The sequence below is a fragment of the Arachis stenosperma genome, chromosome 10, assembly GCF_014773155.1.
Source record: "Arachis stenosperma cultivar V10309 chromosome 10, arast.V10309.gnm1.PFL2, whole genome shotgun sequence".
In the NCBI taxonomy this organism is placed as follows: Eukaryota; Viridiplantae; Streptophyta; class Magnoliopsida; order Fabales; family Fabaceae; genus Arachis; species Arachis stenosperma.
This window is the reverse complement of record NC_080386.1, coordinates 4,991,305-5,013,404: the sequence shown is the minus strand read 5'-3', so window position 1 is coordinate 5,013,404 and position 22,100 is coordinate 4,991,305. Positions and strand designations below refer to the sequence as shown.

At 31.0% G+C, this 22,100-nt stretch overlaps 1 protein-coding gene across 1 annotated transcript; it reads right to left on the bottom strand.

Annotated features, from left to right (window-relative positions):
• Window positions 1-13,391: 13,391 nt before the first annotated feature.
• On the bottom strand, window positions 13,392-15,137 carry LOC130955785 (uncharacterized). The gene has a single exon (XM_057882748.1). The coding sequence runs from the start codon at window positions 14,964-14,966 to the stop codon at window positions 13,506-13,508; it is 1,461 nt and encodes a 486-aa protein (XP_057738731.1). The 5' UTR covers window positions 14,967-15,137; the 3' UTR covers window positions 13,392-13,505.
• Window positions 15,138-22,100: the final 6,963 nt, after the last annotated feature.

The window sequence follows — 22,100 nt, the reverse complement described above, 5'->3', positions numbered from 1 at the left end:
ATATAGCCCATTAGCCCCAAGTCCCTACCCCTAATGGTCCAAGAATTATTCATTTAGACAACCATTGCTACTAATTAAGAACCACACAACCCCAAAAAAAAGTGAATTGCATCTTAATATCTTATATTAGTATAAATTATGAGAAAATATTTAAGTGTATCAATATACTAATGTTTTAGTAAATTGTTGATCTTAATTATAAAAAATATATAATATATATAATTAAGATTAATGATTAAAAATGTTAATCATAACCATCTTATCAGTTGTGGTTCTGTTAGAGTTTTTTAAATTATACTCTGCTAGAGTTAGTAGAGTAATCCTTATTTTCACACAAATCAACTCTCGAGTGAAGTTTTCATACTTTGACCAGTGACTAGTGATTGCACCTAGTTTTCTATTAATGGCTTACCTTGGAGGTTCATCTAAAAAAAGAAGATCACAGAGATTGGAGGAAGAGGAGGTTGTGGTGGATTTTGAAGACAAAGACATTGAGGAGGGATTGCAGACATGCTCATGAAGTCTTGTTGGGAGAATGTTAGCAGACCGAGCATTTAGTGTTGGAACAATGGAATCAGCCCTGTTTTCTATATGGGGACAGCTAGCAGGTTTCAAAGTGCAAAACTACGGAGATAATCTCTTTCAATTCTTTTTTGTAAATGAAATGGATGTGCTAAGAATTGAAAAAGGAGCACCTTGGTTATTTAAGAATTATATCTTGAACCTAAGGAGATGGAGGCAAGGAATGGCAATCGAGAAAAAGGAGTTTGCATATGTCCCAATATGGATCCAACTTTAGGGTTTACCAGAACACTGCAAAACCAAAGAATTAGGACGAAAGGTGGGTAGTGCCTTGGGAGAGGTTTTGGATGTGGACCTTTTTCTTATAAAGGGGAAGGAGGAGCATAGAATAGTTAAAGTCCAGATCAATTTAGATATAACAAGGCTGCTGAGAAGAATTCTAAAGATAGCAGGTTCGGATGAGAGAGTTATTGAATTAAAATTGCGATATGAACGAATCGGTAATTTTTTTGCAATTATTGTGGACAGGTGGGGCACGAGGTACGTGGATGTCATGAGCAATTGAAGGACGTTTTGAACGGAGAAGTAGAGGAAGAGTTGTGGGGGGATGGCTGCGAGCTGAACAGAGCGAAAGGAGGATAGGTATCGAGAAGCAAAACACCAACTGCTATAACAGTAAGGAGGAGATAAAAGGAGTATCCCGAAACCAGAATCCTACACCAGTTAACCTACTTAAAGGCCTATCAAATTTATCTATGAGAGAAGAGACTAATAAGAAGTGTAAGGAGAATGAGGAGATCCAAAGCCACCTAAAGATACAAGGGGGAAGGGTAAAAATGCAAGTACTGAAGAAAATTGTTGTAAATGAGAATGTTTCAGATAACTTCCTACTGGAAAATGCAACAGAGATGTAGGAGAATCAGATATTACAGCAACAAAATCAATTTTGTTTTACTAGCAGAAGAAATAAGGAGAATGTTAGAATTGGAGGGAGGCAAAAATTGAAACAAATGGCAAGGAAAAATAAAAAACAAAACTCCTCTGCCGGATCTAAAAGAAGTACGGAGGATATGGAGATGGGAGAGGGTGCCACCCGACAAGAGGCACCCACCACTCCATGAAGATGATCATGTGGAATTGTCGGGGTTTAGGAAAACCCCTGACAATTCACAGCATGAAAGGATTTTGTAAAACAGATTTTTCCGAGGTGTTATTTTTGAGTGAAACTAAAAATAATACCTTAAATGTGGAAAGGACTGTTCGAGGAGTTGGATTCACTAATCTATTCTGTGTTGAACCAAGAGGACAGGCAGGAGGTTTGGTGGTAGCTTGGAAGGATGAGGTCGATGTGCAGATTTACCAACATGAGAACTTTTAAATTTACTACAAATGGAAAGATCCTAAATTGCAGAAAGTGTGGGATGTAATTGGAGTATATTTGAGCATGGATGACAGGCTAAGAAGTGAGCAGTTTATCAAACTACTAGAGGTGTTGGAATCGTGTGGTGATCTCAAATTAGTAATTGGATATTTTAATGCAATAGTGGCACAACATGAGAAAGACGGTGAAAGAGTTAAGCCAGCAACTTCAGTTCAGAACTTCATAGACTTTATTAATGGAGGAAACCTATGTGATCTTAGATATGAGGGGCCAACGTACACCTGATCTAATAGACAATTCGGTAGTACACTGGTCAAGGAGAGACTGGATCGGGAATTGCTCTCTAATGAGTGGAGAAATTCCTATCTGACGACCTTAATATCGCATCTAAGTGAAGTCGGATTAAATCATTGTCCTTTGCTCCTAAATTCTGCGGCAACGCTAATTAAAACCAAGAGAAGATTCAGGTTTCAAGAGCGATGGTGCGAGAAGAAAGAAGCAGTCAACTTAGTAAAGGCAGTCTGGGCGGTTGAAGATGAAGGGTCCCCAATGTATAAATTGTTCCAGAAATTAAAATAATGCAAGTATGTTATTGCCAATTGGCAGAAGACAAAGACCTCAAACTCACAAACTCATATTGCTCTATTATTGGATAAGCTGGAAGAGGAGAAAAGCAAGAGTATAGGAGCAAATGGACTGGTTATACGTCAATTGGAAGAGGAACTGGAAGAGGCCTACATGATGGAGGAAAGGTACTGGAAGGAAAAATCTAGGGTTCAGTGACTTAAGTGGGGTGACAACAACACAATGTTCTTTTATTCCAATTTTCAAACACGGAATAGAAATAATCGTATATCTAGATTGACAAATGAAGAAGGGGAGAGTAGATCAGATCCAGAAGAAATAGCAGGCATTGACCAAAATTATTTTGAGGATTTATTCAAATCCTCTTATCCGAAAGGCCCTGCAGATGAAATAAAGGATGTACTAGTGAAAATTGAAGCCAGTATCAATAAAAGACTCACTAGACTAGTTACAGAAAAGGAGGTAAGAGATGCTGTTTTTTCAATAAATCCCTTTTCTGCTCTTGGAGATGACGATTTTACTGCCAAATTTTATCAATTTTTTTTGGATGTTATAAGGACTGATGTGATACGGGCAATGGTTAGCTTCTTTTCGGGGGGTCATTTATTGAGAGCTTTTAATCACACTAATATTTGTTTGATTTCAAAGGTCTCTAATGCTGATATTATGAAGCAAATTTGGCCTATTAGTTTGAGCAGTATTTTCTATAAAATTTTCTAAGATCCTAGTGCATAGGTTACAGAATGTCATGGATAAAATCATTAGTCACAATCAAAGTGCTTTTATTAAAGGCCGACTTATTAGTGATAATGTTCTAATTGCTCATGAATTCATGCACTTCCTAAAAACTAAGCAGTTTTGAGAAAAGGATATAGCTCTCAAATTAGATATGAGTAAGGCATATGACAGGGTGAAAAGGAGTTTTGTCTAGGCTATGATGGAGAAGATGGATTTTTGCAAAAAGTGGGTGGACTGGTTAAAGGAGTGCATGATGACAGTCTCTTATTCTGTTATTGTGGAAGGAATCTTATGATTTTTTTAAACCAAGTAGAGGATTGCGACAAGGTGATCCCCTCTCCTCCTATCTATTTCTTTTTTGCACAGAGGTGCTCTCCCATTTGCTCCACAGAGGAGAACAGAGGCAAGAAATTGTGGGCTTGAGACTTAATCGCAGATGTCCGACTATTAGTCACCTATTTTTTGCGGATGACTCAATCCTATTTAGCAGAGTTACAACTGAGGATTGCCAACACTTATTGAATGTGCTACATACCTATTCCCAGATTAGTGGTCAAGTCATTAATTTGGATAAATCATCAGTGTTTTTCAGCTATAACACACCAGAGGTCATAAAAAATCAGCTGGCAGATGTATTACAGGTGCCTCATGTAGGGAACCAGGACAAATATTTAGGACTTTCCTCCGTGGTTGATAGATCGAAGAAGGCTACCTTTAATTATCCTAAGGATAGAGTGTCCAAGAAGCTTCAGCAGTGAAAACGATCCTTGCTATCAGCCAGTGGCAGAGAAGTGCTAATTAAAGCAGTGGCAATTGCTATCCCTATTTATACTTAGAGTTGTTTTAAGCTCCTAGAGACCTTAATGGAAGAACTTCATAAGATGATAATACAGTTTTGGTGGTAACAGAAAGGAATGGAAAGGAAGATGCATTGGATTAAATGGACTGTAATCTGTAGACAAAAGTCCCAGGGAGGCTTAAACTTTAAGGATCTCAGGGCTTTCAATATGGCTATGCTCAGAAAACAGGGTTGGCGGCTGCTGACTAGACCTAACTCGCTAATTTTCAGAATATACAGAAGTAAATACTTCAGGTATTCAAATTTTCTAAGAGTCGAATTAGGTAAAAACCCCTCTTGGGGGTGGAGAAGCATGCTGGAAGGGAGAAAAGTCATAGAAAAAGGACTTATCTAGAAGATAGGAAGGGGTAACTCGGTGAAGGTAATGACAGATTATTGGATTAAACAGTTTTCGACACTGGCTACAACAATTCAAACAACCAACTATCCACCAGTAGAATGGGTTGAACAACTAATGACAGAGCATAAGGAATAGAACCACCAATCAATAATAGCACAATTCAATCCAGAAATTGCCCAAGCCATCTTACAAACAGAAATTATAGATAGAGAAGACAAGCCTACCTGGTCATTGGAGAGGAGAGGCCTATATACTATTGCTTCGGGGTATAAGGTAGCTCACCAATTTTATCACCCACCACTAGAAATACTTCTGGCTCAATGCAAGTCAAAGAAACTCTGGTTCTCCTTGTGGGATCTGAAATGCCCACCAAAAATCAGAATTTTTTTATGGAGGTTATTTCACAATGGTTTGTCGGTTGCAAGAAGAATCTCTGAAAGGTTATCTGAGATCTCCCCAATTTTTTTGAGATATGGCCAAGAGGAGGAATCACTATGACATTGCTTACTAATCTGCCCACAAGCGACAGCAACCTGGCAAAATTCAGGTGTGACACCCACCAACATGAGTGATGATGATTAAATATGAAAATGGTGGCTTCAATTCAAAGAAGACTTAGAACAAAGTAGAAATGGGAGGAAGAAGATTCAATTTGTAGCTCACCTTTTGTGACAATTGTGGATAGTAAGAAATAAACTAATTTTTTAGGGTGAGAGAATTTGTCACCAACAAATTTTGGAAGTAGCTACCAAATTGGAGAATGACTTTCAAGTACTAGAAAGAGAAGGAAGATGGAGGGTCTAAAAGGAAGACATTTTCTTTCTTTTATCACGTATAGGAGAAGACCACGTTATCCTTCATAAAATTCTTTTCTTTTTCTTTTTTTAAGCATTTTCTTTCTTGTCTAAGTGATATCATATTGATTTTTTATGGAAAAGTCCATCATGAATTTTGTAAGGAGTTCATGGTGGACCCATCCTTAAATTTTATTTAATAAAATGTTATCTTTGAGAAAAAAAAGAATTAACGATTAAAATTCATTAATATACTGATACACAATAATATACTTAAAAGCTTTCCTAAATTATGAACCAATCTTTCTTTCCAGGTTTCCCTGTTGGTGTGGCAGGTAATGTAACGCTTAACTAGAAGGAGGCGTGCACCTATATGTATAGGTCCACTTTAAAATGGAATCAATCATTCTTTAGAAGATGTCAAAGTGGATGCCCTCTATATTTTTTTCTTTTTTTGCCATAAATGGCTCAGATTCAAAAACCACTTGTACATTGTGGATTTGTGGCCCTTATTCTAAAACAATATGAAACTATCAAGTGGTCAAGCGCTTCAGATAATGTAAATTGGCATCAAATAAGGTATTAGTACTTCTTCAAAAATCTAAACATCATAATCACAAATTTACAATGGTTGATGCAGTTTTTCCATACATAATTTGCAGGGTCTATACTCTATACTCTAGAGTATAGAGGGCTGCTTTTGCGTCATGTGGACCTGAATATTCAGTTGGGCTTACTATTTGGGCCTCTAAATTTTCTGGGGCTAGGGGTCCTCCAATTGGTGTGTTTTTTCTTCATGAGCAAAAACGGCAACACCTTTAAACAAAAAATGGGCAACACCATCTAAAACTATATAAAGGAATGTAGCAAGGTTATACTAGGAAAAAGACAATAAAAAATGCTGCCTACACACCAAGAGGGTGTGGATGTACGCATGCGTGTGCATGTATGAGCGTGAGTGTGTGTCTTTTGTGTGTTTTGTTTTAAGAGAAGATTCACATGTAACTATTTTTATGTGAAATTATTAGTTAAAAATTATTAAATAATTTAATATATTTAATTAAATTATTATTTAATAATTTTTAGTTATTAATTTATATAAAAATAATTGTATGTGAATTTTTATTTTTATTTTATATAATTTTAATATATATATATTTTATATTTTAATATATAATACTTTTACAAATAATTTAACTATTAGTTAATTTTTTGTGCATAGATGATGGTTGAAAACATTAACAAGATTACGGTAGTATATTAGAAAAAATATATATTGCAAAATTGCAAATCATAACAGTACAACCATTTCAGCAAACATATTATTTACTGTAAAAAATATAAAATAATTAAGAATTAAAAAAATTAGATAAATAAATTATTTTTGTAATTAATTTTTTTATATATCTCTTTATTCTTCTTCAATTGATTTTTATTATGCCAATAAATTATTAGATCAATTTAGTATTGGTTTAAACTATCTTATTTGAGTGAAAAGTAATTTTTATAAAAAATAAAACACTTTTATTAAGTTTTAAATATATTTGAATACATCTTGTATGAAATTTTTTTTATTAAAAGATCATTAAAAAAAGTAAATTATTTATTTTGGTAAAAGCCAACAATATCTTATTTTAAAAAAAATGAATAAAAGATATTATTAATATTTAATTTTTTTTTCAAAAAATCTATCTAAATATGAAATGACTTTTGTTTATTAAAAAAATATATTTTTAAGTAAAATAAAATAAATAAATATTTTTTAAAAAATCAATTCAAACTAACCCTTAATTATTAAAATGATTTAGTCATATAACATCATCATTAATAAAAGCAAAGATTAAATACAGTATAACTAAGTTTTCAAATCTTCTACTTAAACTATATAAAAGGAGATAGGAACAAAAGTACATTTCCGTGTCATTAGACAGTAGTGGTCTCAAATTTAGGCTTTGTTTGGGTATAAAAAAGAAAATAGAAGGAAAGAAAATAAGTGAAAAAAATAGAGTTATTTGTATGTTGTTTGGATTAAAAGAAAATAGATGAAAAGAAAATAGAGAGAAATTTTTCTTTTGTTTGGATAAAAAGAAAAATGAGAAAAAAGAAAATCATAATAGTATAAAATTACATTAATACACTTATATATGTTATATGTAAATTATACTTTATTAATGATAAGGGGTAAATGTGTAATTTTATTCTTATTGTTCCTATTTCTCTTCATTTTCTTCTCATTTGTAGAAAGAAAATAATTTAGTAGGTCCCACACTATTTTTTTCTTTCCTCTCTATTTTTTCTTCTCATCTAAACAACAAAAAACTTACTTTTTCATTCATTTTCTTTCCTTCTATTTTTTTTCTTTTCAAAATCTCTCAATCCAAACAAAGTGTTAGGGTCTTCACCAATTAAAAATATGAGATCAAATTAAAAAAAAAAAATTCTTTCCTTAAATTGATAAATGAACGGTTATATGAAAAAAAGGAATAACTCTAATATTTTTTTTTTGGTTATTTACGGTAATTTTTTGAAATTCTATTTGAAGGTCTATCGCGCAGACTAATAAATTATTGCATGTGCATAAGGCAGAATTTGAACTCCGATATTTATTCAAGCATACGAGTGTTGAACGGGCATCATATCAATCGGTTTGGAAGCTTGTACTAGTGATATATGTTGTGCTTTATTAAAAACTATAACCGGCTTTAAATTTCAGTAAAAATACTAGATGAACCCTTTAAATAGTATTAGAATGTGTCTGTAACAATGTGAGTTGTATGAAAAAAGAAAAGGCGTCTATCGATCTTGTAACTAAATGGAAGAAATGCAAAATCAATTTGCAAAGCTGTTTCCTTTTTATTAATAAATTTGCATAATTCAACAAGTGGTTGCTGCTGTGTCACTTTCTTCATAATTCATAAATTTAATTAACTTCGATATTATGGAATTTGTGTTTATGTTTTCGGACGAATGATAATCCTGTGCAATAAATTGAGCCAGGGTTATAATTCGTTGAAGAATGAAGACCATGGATTACCCTGGAAGAATATTAAAATTAAACTCACTTCAGGTCAAATTTTTTTGGTTTATTAGATATCTATTATCTAATCTAATCTAATGCATGGATAATTGACATTTTGTTCGTACAACATCAAATCCAAAATCTCAATCTCAATCATTACGACATTATCATCTTAAAGCCATTAACAGAGCAAACTTCGACTTTACTCATCGATAATCGATATATAAAACTACCTTTTTCTTGTACAATATGATTGATTGATGGGTATCCAATGGCCATAACAGAAGACTGAGGAGGTTGGTCTATTTGTGTGTGAGCATTGAGTGGTGTTAGTCAGATATCATACGATCATATCTATATTATTTTATTTAATATATTAGTATTAACTTTACCTTGATATCCGCAAATAATATCAACATTTTTATATAGTTGCCATTATACTTTATAGAATATAATTTTGATGATTAATTGACTATATAACAAACAAGAGAATTATATAATTTGACATAATGTTTTTTTTTCCTGTTATTTTTTGGACTGCTTAGTATATCTTTTATTTAATTTGGCAAGGATTAATTTATCGTAAATTAGAATTTTATTTAAAAATTTATTTTTAACTAATAATAAATTATTATATATATAAAATAAAATTTAAATTATTAATAATTATTTAAAACAGACTAATAAACTAATACTAAATCGAAGTATCTTATTAAGGAGAATTTGAAGCTGTATGTTAGGGGTGTACAGACCCGGCCCGGTCCGGATTCGAACACTTTAAGGACTAATTTGGTGTGATTTTATCGGATTTAGGGCCGGATTAGGGTCTCAAAAATAGACCCGGTCATTATTTCGGGTCGGGTCCGGGCCATAACTCGGGTCACCCGAAGTCGGTCCGGTGGCCCGGTCATCATACATAATTAATATTTTGTGTTATTAGTAGTGATGGATCATGACTATTTTTATGTGGAATTTAAGTATTGTAAACCTTAATATTTTGTGTTATTAGTCATTATAAGACTATAAGTTAATGTTTTATGTTTAGAATGAATAAGACTTTAGGCTAATGCATAATATTGTGTTATTTGTATTGATTTAAATATTTGATATTATTAGACAATATTAGTATTGATTGTGGTTTTGCTTTAGTATTGATTGTGGTTATGCTTTAATTTTAAAGAAGGGTTGATTCTTGTTATATTTTTTTAAGTGAATTTTACCATGTTAAATAATGGTTGGAGTCTTGGAAATTTGGATATTTTTACATGCTAGCTTACAAGAAGGTATCAACGTAATGTAATGTTACCGGCCCGGTTTTTACCTGGTATAATTGTGGCCCGAAAGTGTATTAGTTTCATCGGGTTTAGAGTTGGGTTCGGGTCTAATAAATAGACCCGGTGTATATTTCGGGTCGGATCTGGGTCCTATCAAACCTGGATTCACCCGACCCATGTGCACCCCTACTGTATGTTATGGTATAGTTATTGTAATTTGTTTGGGAATAGTGAACTGTTGAATTACTTTTCTGTTGTATTGACCTTAACTAGCGTGTTAATTAGGGAAGAATAATTTCTGAAATTATTGAGTTATTATCCATCTGATCTAACCTTTCTTGCTTGCTTGACTTCGCTACTGGGATTTGGTCATCGCAACCCAGTACGTTCAATAATTAATAACACATGAAACCTAGTCTCAAACACTCACCATATTTATTTACAAAAGGGGTTTCTTATTTTAATAGGAATTTACTAATTTAGTGAAAGATAAAATTTTAAAATTATAATAATAGGAAATTGTTAAATTCTTATGTATTTAATGTATAATATTTTTAAAATGATTTTAACAAGATTCATATAACAAAAATACAATTTAAAAGTGTTTAAAACATCTTTTGATTTTTTTTTGTCGTTAGAAATTCACGTCACTGTTTTCCACTAATGTATAACGTTTTAGTTTACGATTATGTATTTTTGTCACATTTTTAATAAATAATATGAAGATATTTTTATCAATTATAAAATTTGAAAACATTTTTATCGACACAAAATAAGTTGAATGCATTTTTGATAATTTATCTATTTATATTTAACCATTTTGAGTTTTACATTTTTTTCACACACAAGGAAAAAAAAAATGATAATATCTTCAGATGCTCATCTATATGAATTAGTGTGTTCCTAGTCTTATTTAAGATTAATAAGCATCACTGGTTACATAGAACCTTATAGAAGTCGCTTTCAACTATATATGAGTAGGACCTCCAATTAAAATTTCTAAACCCTAGGGAACGTTTTACTTTAGGGACAAGTTTATTATTAGTAAAAGATTTTAAAATTTTTATATTTTTAATAAAATAAATTTAATTTGTAATTTTTTTTAAATAAAAAGTTCAACACAATAAGGTGGAGCATCAATGTCACAATAGAAAAATACTAAACAGATAAAATAAACTAATTCCTAATCATGTTCGACAAAAATTGTCAACAACCCAAAAGATCAAATATCACTTCACTCTTTGTAACTTTTAATCGACTTGTTAACTACTCCTGCAACACCTGATTCTTGATTCTTGAAAATTTTGTCATTTCTTTTCAACCAAATACTCCAAATAATAACAATAAAATTAAACTCATCAATATTCTATTAATTTGACTGTACGATTGACACCTGAACCACCTTAATATGAATTTTTAAGAAAAAGAGTGTTAGGAGTAGATATTTTTGTTAAATTCTGGCTAATACTTAACTATTAAAAGAAAATTGAATGATTTTATACCATTAAATATAATTTTATACCATTAAAAATATTATTGATAACTAATTAATAATTAAAAACCACAAAATCTGCTGGTACTTGACTTTTTTCTTTTTGAGAATAACACACATAAACTCTAATTATTAATTTATTATTACTAGCTTTGTCTTCAAAACCTAGTGGAAAAGAAAAGCGCGTTTTGGAAAATCCGTGGTGCTTGCTTATTACATAGCAAGATTCATTTTGGGTCCCTTATCTCTGTTTGGTACTTTGGTTTATATGACATTTTTAACTAACCTCTATGCACTAAAGTCACGGAACTGGAACACAAAATTCAAAAGGGGTCTCTACTCACTTGACCTGGAATAGGAGTCTTCGGCTTGATGCTATATACGAGCATGATGTGAATACGATAATGTTAGGAAAAAAAAATCAGTTTAAATAATTTAAATACTTAATATTTATTTATTATAATATATATTAAATAAAATTAAAAATAATAAGTTTTAATAATTTTTAGTTAATATTTTTTTATTATCAAATATTTTTTGTTGACGATGCGTAAATGATAAAGGAAAAAAAGTATGCTCATACCGTTGGGAACAAAAAGAGGGAGCATGCTCGTACATACTATCGTTAGAAATGAAGAAAGTTAAATTAGTGGTATTATTTAAGAGATTACTCAATTCACATCTTCATGCGAACATCATAACTAAAAGATTTGAAATGATAATTTAATTAAATATATTAGATTATTTAATAGTTTTTACTCAAAAATATTTTTAAATAAACTTTAAAAATATTAAAAGATCGTATAATCACAGTAGCGACTGTAATAATAATCGGTTAATCACATACATAATATGCACCTATTTATTTTGCTTAAGAGCTAATTATACAGAGAAAGCCTAAGAACCATAATTTTTATATGGTTCGTACTTAATAAAAAAAAATGAATAATTTTATATTATTAAATATAATCTTATATTACTAAAAATATTAATAATAATTAATTGATAATTACAAATCATAAAATATATTAACTCCCTAACACTCCTCAATTATGAAATGCAGCTTTTGTTTTAAAAAAATGATAACATAACATTGAATATAGAGCTTGCGACTTCTTATCCAGATGCCCCTTTACGTCAACATGATAGATCTATCGAACTGCGTTAGACAGAAGAAGAAAGGGAATTAAATGGTGATTATTAATTAAAAACACATGAATCAAGGATGCAGCTCAAATGCTAAGGCACGATTAAGTCATCATCAGTTTAATTAGTTGCGCATTGATTAATAAAATAGAATAGTCAAAATATCACAACAACTCCTTACACTTTTCCAACACAAGTTGGCGCCACGCCGCCTCAAAGCGTGTCATAAAAAACTGTGACATATGTCGCGTGGACCCAATTCATGATGAAACATCATAGGAAATAAAATTGGGGGGTGAAAGAGACACAATGCAATCTTCTACTTAAATTCAAAGGAAGTTGCAGTGGGACAATTATGATCGTTGGATGATCCTCAGAAAATACACACTTATTAATAAGTGTATCCAAATCCCCACCTGTCACGGTTATATAAGTTGCCATCTTTATTTGTTTTACTTGCTAGCCATATAATGATGAAATAAATATATGATATGATTTTGGATGGGAGTATGTAACTAAACTTTGCACACTCGTCAAATGATGGTACCATGTGAGGAACGAAAAGGGAGGATCCAAAATTATCTTGTTTGCCCATAATATCTTATCATATCATGCAGGTATTAGAGGTTGATTGCTACATTTTTGTTCCTTTGTGTGCACCTTTATTTTGATGCACGCATGGTGATGGTGGTGTTGAATAGGATGATTCAGATCAGGACAAATCTTTTTAATTTGTAGATGTAAACGCCCTCTCTACCAATTTGAAATAAAAACGAATTGAAGTTGATTTTATATATGTTTGCATTAGATTATTCAATTAAACCTATAAAATAGTTTAACATACATGTATGGCTAAACATGTAAAAATCTTTTAATGACGGTAATTAACATTTTTTTTTCACGTAAACGTATTCCAAATTTTGATTCTTTTAATGTAATGACAAACCACTAGAAAAGGGAAGGAAAAACTCGAACAAAATCATTAGAAGCATTATTATCGCCGTTTTTGGTCCCGCTCCACAAAATTTTGTTTTTTCTATGATTCTAATCGAAAAGAGAATAAAATCTTGGGAATTCAAGTTCAATCATCTATAGTCTAAAAGGGGGAAAGGAGGAGAGAAAGAAACACTATTAAGACCTAATTAGAAGCATGGAAATAAATCTACACATATTTATATCCATCATCAACAATGTGCCCAACAGCGAGTAGAAGCTAAGAATAATATATATAAGTATCTATATAATAAACGTATAGTATCTTATTAATACGATTAGGAAGATAAATAAAAGGAAACATATATATTTAAGTAAAATTTCAAAATTAACACAACCTTAATCTTAATAACTTTTAATAATCACACAGAACCTTGAGAAACCTTGCTTATGACCTTACCATCTTGACCCAAGGACACCCCACCACCCGTTAGAGCCTGAGTAACCCCTTGGTACGGCGGCGCGTGCACGACACCACCACCCGGCGCAGTGTAGTAAACCTGTCTTCCACTTCCACTATCGTACGCCACCTGTGCGTAAGCCGCACCGGTATTATCCTGCATCCCAACTGGCCTAACCACCCCGAATCCTTCCGTATAACCGGGACCTTTAAGCGGCTGTGGTGGTGCCATGTTCGCCGGAGCAGCCGAAGAAAACGGCGGCTTATGTGGCGGCACGCCGCCGTACAACGGAGCTTCGCGGTAACCGTCGGAAGCCATTCGCTGCACCGCGTAGTAACCCTGCGTTGTCGGTGGAGGAGTCTGTGGACGAACTACAGGCGCGTGATGATAGAACGCTCCATGCGCCGGAATCACATAAACCGGCGGCTCACCACCGCCGGCAGCGGACGATGCCGCCGGATGATAAGCCTCGCTGGAAACATGCTTATCAGGCCAATATCCAGGTTGTAACGGCGCACTCGCCGGAGGAGCTTTCTGAGCGTAATAGTCACCGCCGGTAGGGGCATAATTCCCGACGAGAGCTTCCTCGCTCTTCCTCCGATACGCAGCAGCTTGATCGCTTTCCGAAATTTGCATCCTCTGAAACTGCCTCTGAACTTCCAGCGGGTGGCTCAAGTTCGGATCCGATCCAACGACACGATCAGATGAATTAACGGCAACTCTCTGTTGGTACTCCGGCGGCGGCGGGACAGGCTCCGGCACCGTATCATGGAACTTCACCGGGACAGGAGCCGCCGGCGGTGACGGCGCAGGTGGCTGAAGCTGCTGAGGAGCAACATTAACAGCAGTATTCTTCTCAAGACCAAAGAGATAATCCACGTTGGGATTCGGTTTGAGCGGGTCGGGTTGGGCCGGGTCAAGACGGTTATCAGAAGAGGGAGGAAGGTTGTTATTACTGTTAGTGTTAGTAGTGTTGGCTTGGAAGAGGAATAATCGCATGCGGGCAGGTCTAGCGGAAGCACGGTAGAGTCGATCGTACTCGTGCATCATGTGGTCAAGGTCGTCATCATTAGTGACGGAGATGAGAGCGTCAAGATCCTCACCAGGGAGCTGGTACTTGAAGGAGAGGTCCTTGGGGTCGCAGCCGCAGAGGGCGGAGAGCTTGGCGATCATGGCGTTAAACTTGATGTTGAGGTCGACGGCGAGGATCTTGGTCTCGCCGGCGACGTAGGAGAGCTGGTTGTCGTGGGTGCGAGGCTGGATCTTGCCGCCGTAACTGCACATGAACTTGGCCTTGTAGTTGGGTGGCGGTTGTTGGTCGTCCCATGGAGGTGGATTCTCGAAGTCGATCTCTCTTGAGCGCGGAGAAGAGTCCCCTGAGTCTGGGTAAGATGGGTATGAATAGTTGTTCTCCATAGCCATGGGTTTCTTTTCTGAACGAAAATTGAAGTAATAAGAGTGTGAATGTGTGATTGATTGGGTGCGTCAAATTGTCACTTGTTAGTGTTTCATTGTGGCAGCGAAAAGCTTCAAGAGGAAGAGATTAGATAGAGACAGACACCATGGTCAGAGGTGACTTTTTTTTTTGGTTGATTCCACACATGTCTTCTTATTTATGCATTCTTCGAATGAGATTTTTTTTAAAAAATATTTTTTGGTTTATCTTTTGAGGTGATTATATCATTATATGTATTATTTTTGTATATCAAAAATAAAATTTAATTTTAATATGTTTTTTAAATAAAATAATATTATATATATTCAATTACTTAATGTGGTCAAAATAATTATTATTTTTTAATATTTTTCCTTATGCTATAAAAAAAATTGTACATAAAGAGTATAAATAAAAGTGTCTAAATATTATTTTTTATGATATAAAATATAAGTTTTTATCTTCTTTAAATTTTTATCAAATCACTTTTAAGTTTTAACATTGAAAATGAAAAGTATAAGAGAAAAGTATACACCACAAAAAGTAAAATAAAAAATTATAATAATCTTAACAATAGATGTAACTTGTATAAATGATGAAAAATTATTTGATAGATAAAAAAAATAATAATATCACTCTACACATAGTTTTTTACATTAAAATGATATAAATTAAAAAAAAAGTTACAATATTAAAATATGAATAACAATATTCTTTTTTGGTAATAATTATTCTCCACACACAAGTCATTTTTTGATATAAATTTATACAAGTCATTTATATTCACGCGCACACGTTCTTTTTCTTTTTCTTCTTCTTTTTTTTCGTTATTTTTTTCTTTCGTTATCGTTGTCATCAACACCACTACCTCCTCCTCCTCCTCTTCCTCCTTCCTTTTCTTCCTTCTCCTCCATCATTAGTTATCTCGTTGTTGAAGATAATGAATAATTCAAGTTCAGATTGTCAATTGAACCAGAACGAAATTGATTATTATTTTGAATTTAATCAAGTGGTTGAGGTGTGGTTCGATTCTAGTTAATTTTTTTGTTATTAGTTTATGATTATGTAGGTGAATAATGTTTCATCGTTGATGGTTTAAATTGAATGTAATGTAAAAGTTCTATATTAAAAAAAAATATTTTTCTGTATTTACAGCAAATTTGGGTATAACACAAAGATATTTGGGTGTAACACGAAGATATTTGAGTGTATTGTTTATGAAATTTGGGTGTATGTATGCTGATAAGTTCTGCATAATTTAAAACTCTTTTTCTCCCCCCTCCTCATCTTTTACTGCTTCTTCTTCTTCTTTTTCATCATCATCATCATCTTCTTCTTTCTTATAAATTTTTTTTCTTATTTTATCTTATCAAGTTTCTTCTTATTTTACTCTTTTAATAAGAATAAAAACAAAAAAAAATCAAATAAAGAAAAAGAAGAAACACATAATGTTACAAAATTACTTGGAAGAGGATGAACTTACATTCATTCAACTAAAAGAAAAAAAGAAATAAGAAAAAAAGAAGAAGAAAAAAATGCAGAATTAGAGGACATATTTTTTCTGTATTTGTAACAAATTTGGGTATAATGCGAAGATATTTGGGGGTAACACGAAGATATTCGAATGTATTGTTTAAAAATTTTTGGTGTATGTGTGCTGATAAGTTCTGCATAATTCAAAATTCTTCTTCTCCCTCTTCCTCATCTTTGCTGCAGATTCTCTATCTTTTTTTTCATCATCATCATTATCATCTTTTTTTTTCTTATTCATATTTTTCTTTTTGTTTTTACCTTTTCAAATTTTTTCTTGTTTTACTCTTTTAACAAGAATAAAAACAAAAAAATCAAACAAAGAAGAAGAATAAACACAAAATGCTGCAAAATTACTTGGAAGAAGATGAACTTACATTCATTTAACTAAAAGAAAGAAAAAAATAAAGAAAAAAAGAAGAAAAAAATGCAGCATTAGAGAAAATATTTTTCTGTATTTGTAACAAATTTAAGTGTAACAAAGATATTTGGGTGTAACACGAAAATATTCGAGTGTATTATTTAAGAATTCGGTGTGTATGCAGATAAGTTCTGCATAATTCAGAACTTTTCATTTTCCTCCTCCTTATTTTTTGCTGCTTCTTTTTCTTCATCTTCTTGTTTCATATTTTTATAATTTTTCTTGGGAGAAAAAAATCAAACAAAGAAAAAAAATATATAATGTTGCAAAATCAATAGAAAGAGGAGGAGGAAAAAAAATGCAGCAATAATAAAAGTAATAAAAAAATCGACAATAAAGATGAAACACGTGCAGATAAAGAAGGAGAAACGCAAAAAAAAAAGAAGAGGAGAAAGTGGAGGAGGAACGCAGGATACAAAGAGAAACAACATATATAATTTCATGCGTGCATTATATAAATAACTTATATAACTTATATGCCAGAATGACTTGTACGTATAGTACTGCTCTTTTGGTAAATATATAGTCATAAAATATCACAACTCATTTAACTCATCAATTAGATATTGAAGATATACATATCTATATATTTTTGCTTTTACATTGTCTAAATAACACAAATTAAAAAGATGTAAGAACCTTTCATACACATTTTTGGAATAGAAAGTTTGTAAACATAATAATCTCAAGCTAACAAGAATACGAAATATTAAAGTGGGTGTTAATGACAAATTTATCGAAATAAAACTCAATCCTAATACTTTAAGCTCAACAACACGAAAATATTTAGTAATTAAAAAATAATTAATAAATATTAAATAAAACAAATTTTGATTTTTTTTTTCTCTAGCATTACTGTCAACAAAAAGGGTGAACCATGACTCATGACATTATAAATTTGGTAGTTTAGGTATTAATTAAAAGCATGTTGATCGAAACTAGTGAATTGAAAATCTACACAAGGTGAATATCGCATCGTTCTTATAATAATTAGTTATAGTTCTTATCTCTATTTTATTGCCTTCGAGTCTAATAGAGAAACAACTTTTTAGCTTTTTAATAATTTTTTAGAATATTACTAAGATTTAGTTTGATATCCCTACCTAATAAAGTGTTGTTATTTTTAGACATATAATATCTAATATTCTTAATTTCCTATAGCAATACTGCAAGTGAATACTACCATTCTAAGAAGTTATATAACCCTAAATTATAATCACTGGTCTCATCGAACTGTTGGTAAGACATACGATAATCTATGTATGTGTAACAGTGAGATTTGAGGATGATGGATTGATGTTTTGCTAACCTCATATTTTTAACATTAATTTAATTTTATTTTCCCCACTTTTCTTGTCTTTGTCAAATACTTATTTTCGTGCTCTTCAAACGATTAATGCTCTACAATGATCACGAGTTATGTTTATTTTATAATTGTTAGTCCTTTTTTGTAGATATAGGTTCTCTTTTACGGTTCCATATTTCTTGTGTTTTCATAAAGCAGGTGGACTAATGAATATAAAAATATGGAGTATATATTTGTGATTTGGAAGGTAAGAGGAGGGGTCCCATACGTTATTGATTGAAAGAGTAGGAAGGGATAAGACAGTGATGTGTTAATTTGACTATAATTCGATTCTCAGTTATATGGAATGGAACCCTCTCTATAACGAGTGTAGCCTATAGCTTCTGAAATTTGAAGGCCACATAGAGGTAAAAGATGCCTCATATTCTTACAAAAAATATATGAGAAATCCTATTTTTATTGTTTAAAGTTGTCCAACCATTTTGGAATATAGTAATTAAGATATAAGATCAGACTGACATTGATATATTATTATTATATATTATTTGACAAACAAATAGGTACATAGGAGTGAAAAAGAAAAATGGCATTGTAGCCAATATCACTTAAGGTAAATTTAGGCTGCTTTAACTGATTTTTTATCGTCTTCCTAATATTACTGTAATTATATGATTACTTAGAATTTAAAAAGTATGGTATATATAGATAATACAATGCATCAAATAGTAAAAATTAAAGCAAGAAAAAATCATGCCCCAAAAATTCCTTCCCAGCTAGAAGTCAAAATATGAGATCAGAATTCCTCAGTCCTCACTGGTCTCTAGTTCATGATTTCACTCATGTTCCACATAACGATGATATTAATATAATACAACCCCAACAAACATTATAGATAAATAAAAAGGAATAAGTAATAATAATTATTCTAAATTAGCTCCGCTAAAAAGAGGAAGCACAAAATTTGTGTTTTTTCTCAAATTTTTTTTATCAATAATAGAGAAATTTAAATTCGCAACTTTTAGATGAGTATGTGAAGATTATGCCATTTGAGCTATAATTTGTTGGATTTGTTTTTTGATTATTTTGTACTTTTTGAAAAGCTAAATTGATAAATTAGTGATACTATATTATTTGTGCATATATTGTTTTTATACAAATTAACTACTAATTTGATATCCAAAAAATTAAACCGCCGGTAAAAAGGTCCCGAAAGAAGTTAATAACAAAATAATTATTGAATGATTTAAAATACATTAAAAATAATTCATAAATATTAAAGAAGTTAATAACAAAATAATTATTGAATAATTTAAAATACATTAAAAATAATTCATAAATATTATATTTTTGTAAGGAACAAAAAAGTTTTTATATTTTACGAATGACTTATTTATTTGATTCGAATTTTTGTGATAATATTTGAATAAATATTTATAAGGTGTACAAAATAATTTTGAATAAAATTTATTCTCTAATTTTTTTATTTAAAAAAAATAGTCATCCACAATAATTTTAAAAAAAAAGACACTTCACATAAAATTATTAAATTTTAAGAATGAAAATTTTTTACTTTTTCTAATAATAAATACAAAAATTTGTATTAAAATTTAATCTCTAAAATCTTTTTAAAATATATACTTAATATTTTTTTTATCATATTTTTAAATGTTGTAGTGACTTATTTATAGTTAGCATTTTTTAGAGATTTTTTAATCAGCAATATAAATTTTGGAATATTATTTTAGTAAAGTATTCTTTTATATATCTATGTATGCATTATTGCATTGTCCTTTAATTTGTATTTCTATTTAAAAATTAATATTCGCCCCGTTACAGACAGTAGTACCATGGCATCCTATTTCATTTTTAATTTTAAGAGTTTTAGGCACTACTCTCTTTCATTATAGATATAGGTGGGGCACAACAACAAAATGTCTTTGCCAACTACCTTGAATTCTTCATCCACAAATAGGTTCAAAGTCAAATTATGCATTGTTGCGCATGTGAATACAACTGTTTAGAGTCTTATTTGTCAAGGTGTGTATATAACAAATTTAAGTTGAGGAGAGACACATCAACTACATTTAGGAGGAAAATTGAAATGTTTCACTATTCTATGACAAATTATATTGTTATAAAATAAACTATTATGTAGATCGATGGATTTTTAAATAAGATGATTTATTTTCTATTTTTTATGCTTTATAATTTAGCTCTCGAGTTAATTGTAATGAAAATTTGCAAATTGAGCAACTGGATTAAAACATTGGTTTGTAATTAAGAGACCACAGTTAAATGAATGATTAATAATTATGTTTTTGTAATAAGATATTAATTTAGATTTATAAATAATATTATTATCTTTTAGGAAGATGGACAAAATCTAATAACCTTAATATCAAGAAAATCAATATAGCTTTTTGGAGAAGAGTGGTAATTCCGAGAATTGAGTTTTTTGGATGATTTGTACTTGTTAGTAGAGTTAATATCAAAGAGAAGTTGAGTAGATTAGGCGTTATTATTCCCAGTGATAAAATCTTTTCAACATTTATTTCTTCTATGTGAACTAACATGGCAGGTGTGGTGCAGTTGGTTGAGGTCTTTTGGTGAAGATTGGGCTATTCCTGGAACCATCAAAGAACTATTTGAGAGTTGAACTGGCATGCACAAGCGAAAACAAGAGCAGAAGAAGTGATTGACTAGGTTTTTTGTAGTGATTTGGAACATCTGATTGGAACGTAATGCTAGGATTTTCAATAATAAGGAAGCAGGTGTTGAGATCATACGAAGGAGGACATTTTTGAGATACGAAGAATGAACTGGCAGTGATCCTTTTGATTGTTGATGGCAATGCCGGAAATGACAGGGAATTTATGAATTTGTATATAGTACTTGTTTGATTCGTTTGTTCCACTCTACTGAGCTTCCTTTGCTTAAAAAAAAAAATCAAGAAAATAAATATATGGTTTTATAAATAAAAAATGGTTAATTAACAAGACACTTGTTAAGATATCATATGTAGAATACTAGAATGATTTTGTTCAAAGAAATTATAAATTTTTAAAATATTTACAGCATAAAAAATTAATAAAAATTTAAGGTTAGTGATATTTTTGTCATGATCAACACACCAAGTTTTTAATATTTTATCAGTATCTGAATATGTATATACGACTAGTATAATTAGTATTAATTATTCTATTTTGCTTCTATTTTATTAAAATTAGTCACACGTTGGACAAAATATTTCTAACCACCTTTGGCTAAATAAACAAGATTTTTAATATAAAAATAAACATTTTAGTTAGCAAGATTCTTTAGAAAAAAAAAGGCTAAGAATACATCTTAAAGTTATAAATTAAAAAATTATAAAAAATAACAAAATTAAGTTTCTACTATATTGTTATGTATTTATCAAAGTGAAAAGTTTAAGAACTTCTATAAATAATAATAATCTTAATATGTATATTTCTAGGACAAATGTTAGTTAAAAAAAATGCATAATTTCTTTTGAAAAAAAGATATTCTAAAATGATAAAAATTATAAAATGATAAAATAAAAATTAATAAAGAGTTTTATTCCACCTCTTAGATTTTGTTTGTTTATATGCATGGAACACTGAAATAAGAATAGAGTATAAAATTATGTTTGATAAATGAAACAAAGATAAAAATATTATATTCAGAGAAACTAAAATTAGTATATTTTACATAAACAACATAACAACACTAACAAAAGACTTAATTTATTTTTTATTATTTTTATTAATTTTTTATAATTATATTTTTTCTAATTTTTTTGTATAAAAAAATAAAATAAATTAAACTTTTATAATTATTATAGATTATAACCAAATAAAATAT

Bases quoted from the DNA above. Each gene is read 5' to 3' on its own strand.
- LOC130955785 (XM_057882748.1), bottom strand. From the start codon at position 14,966: ATGGCTATGGAGAACAACTATTCATACCCATCTTACCCAGACTCAGGG.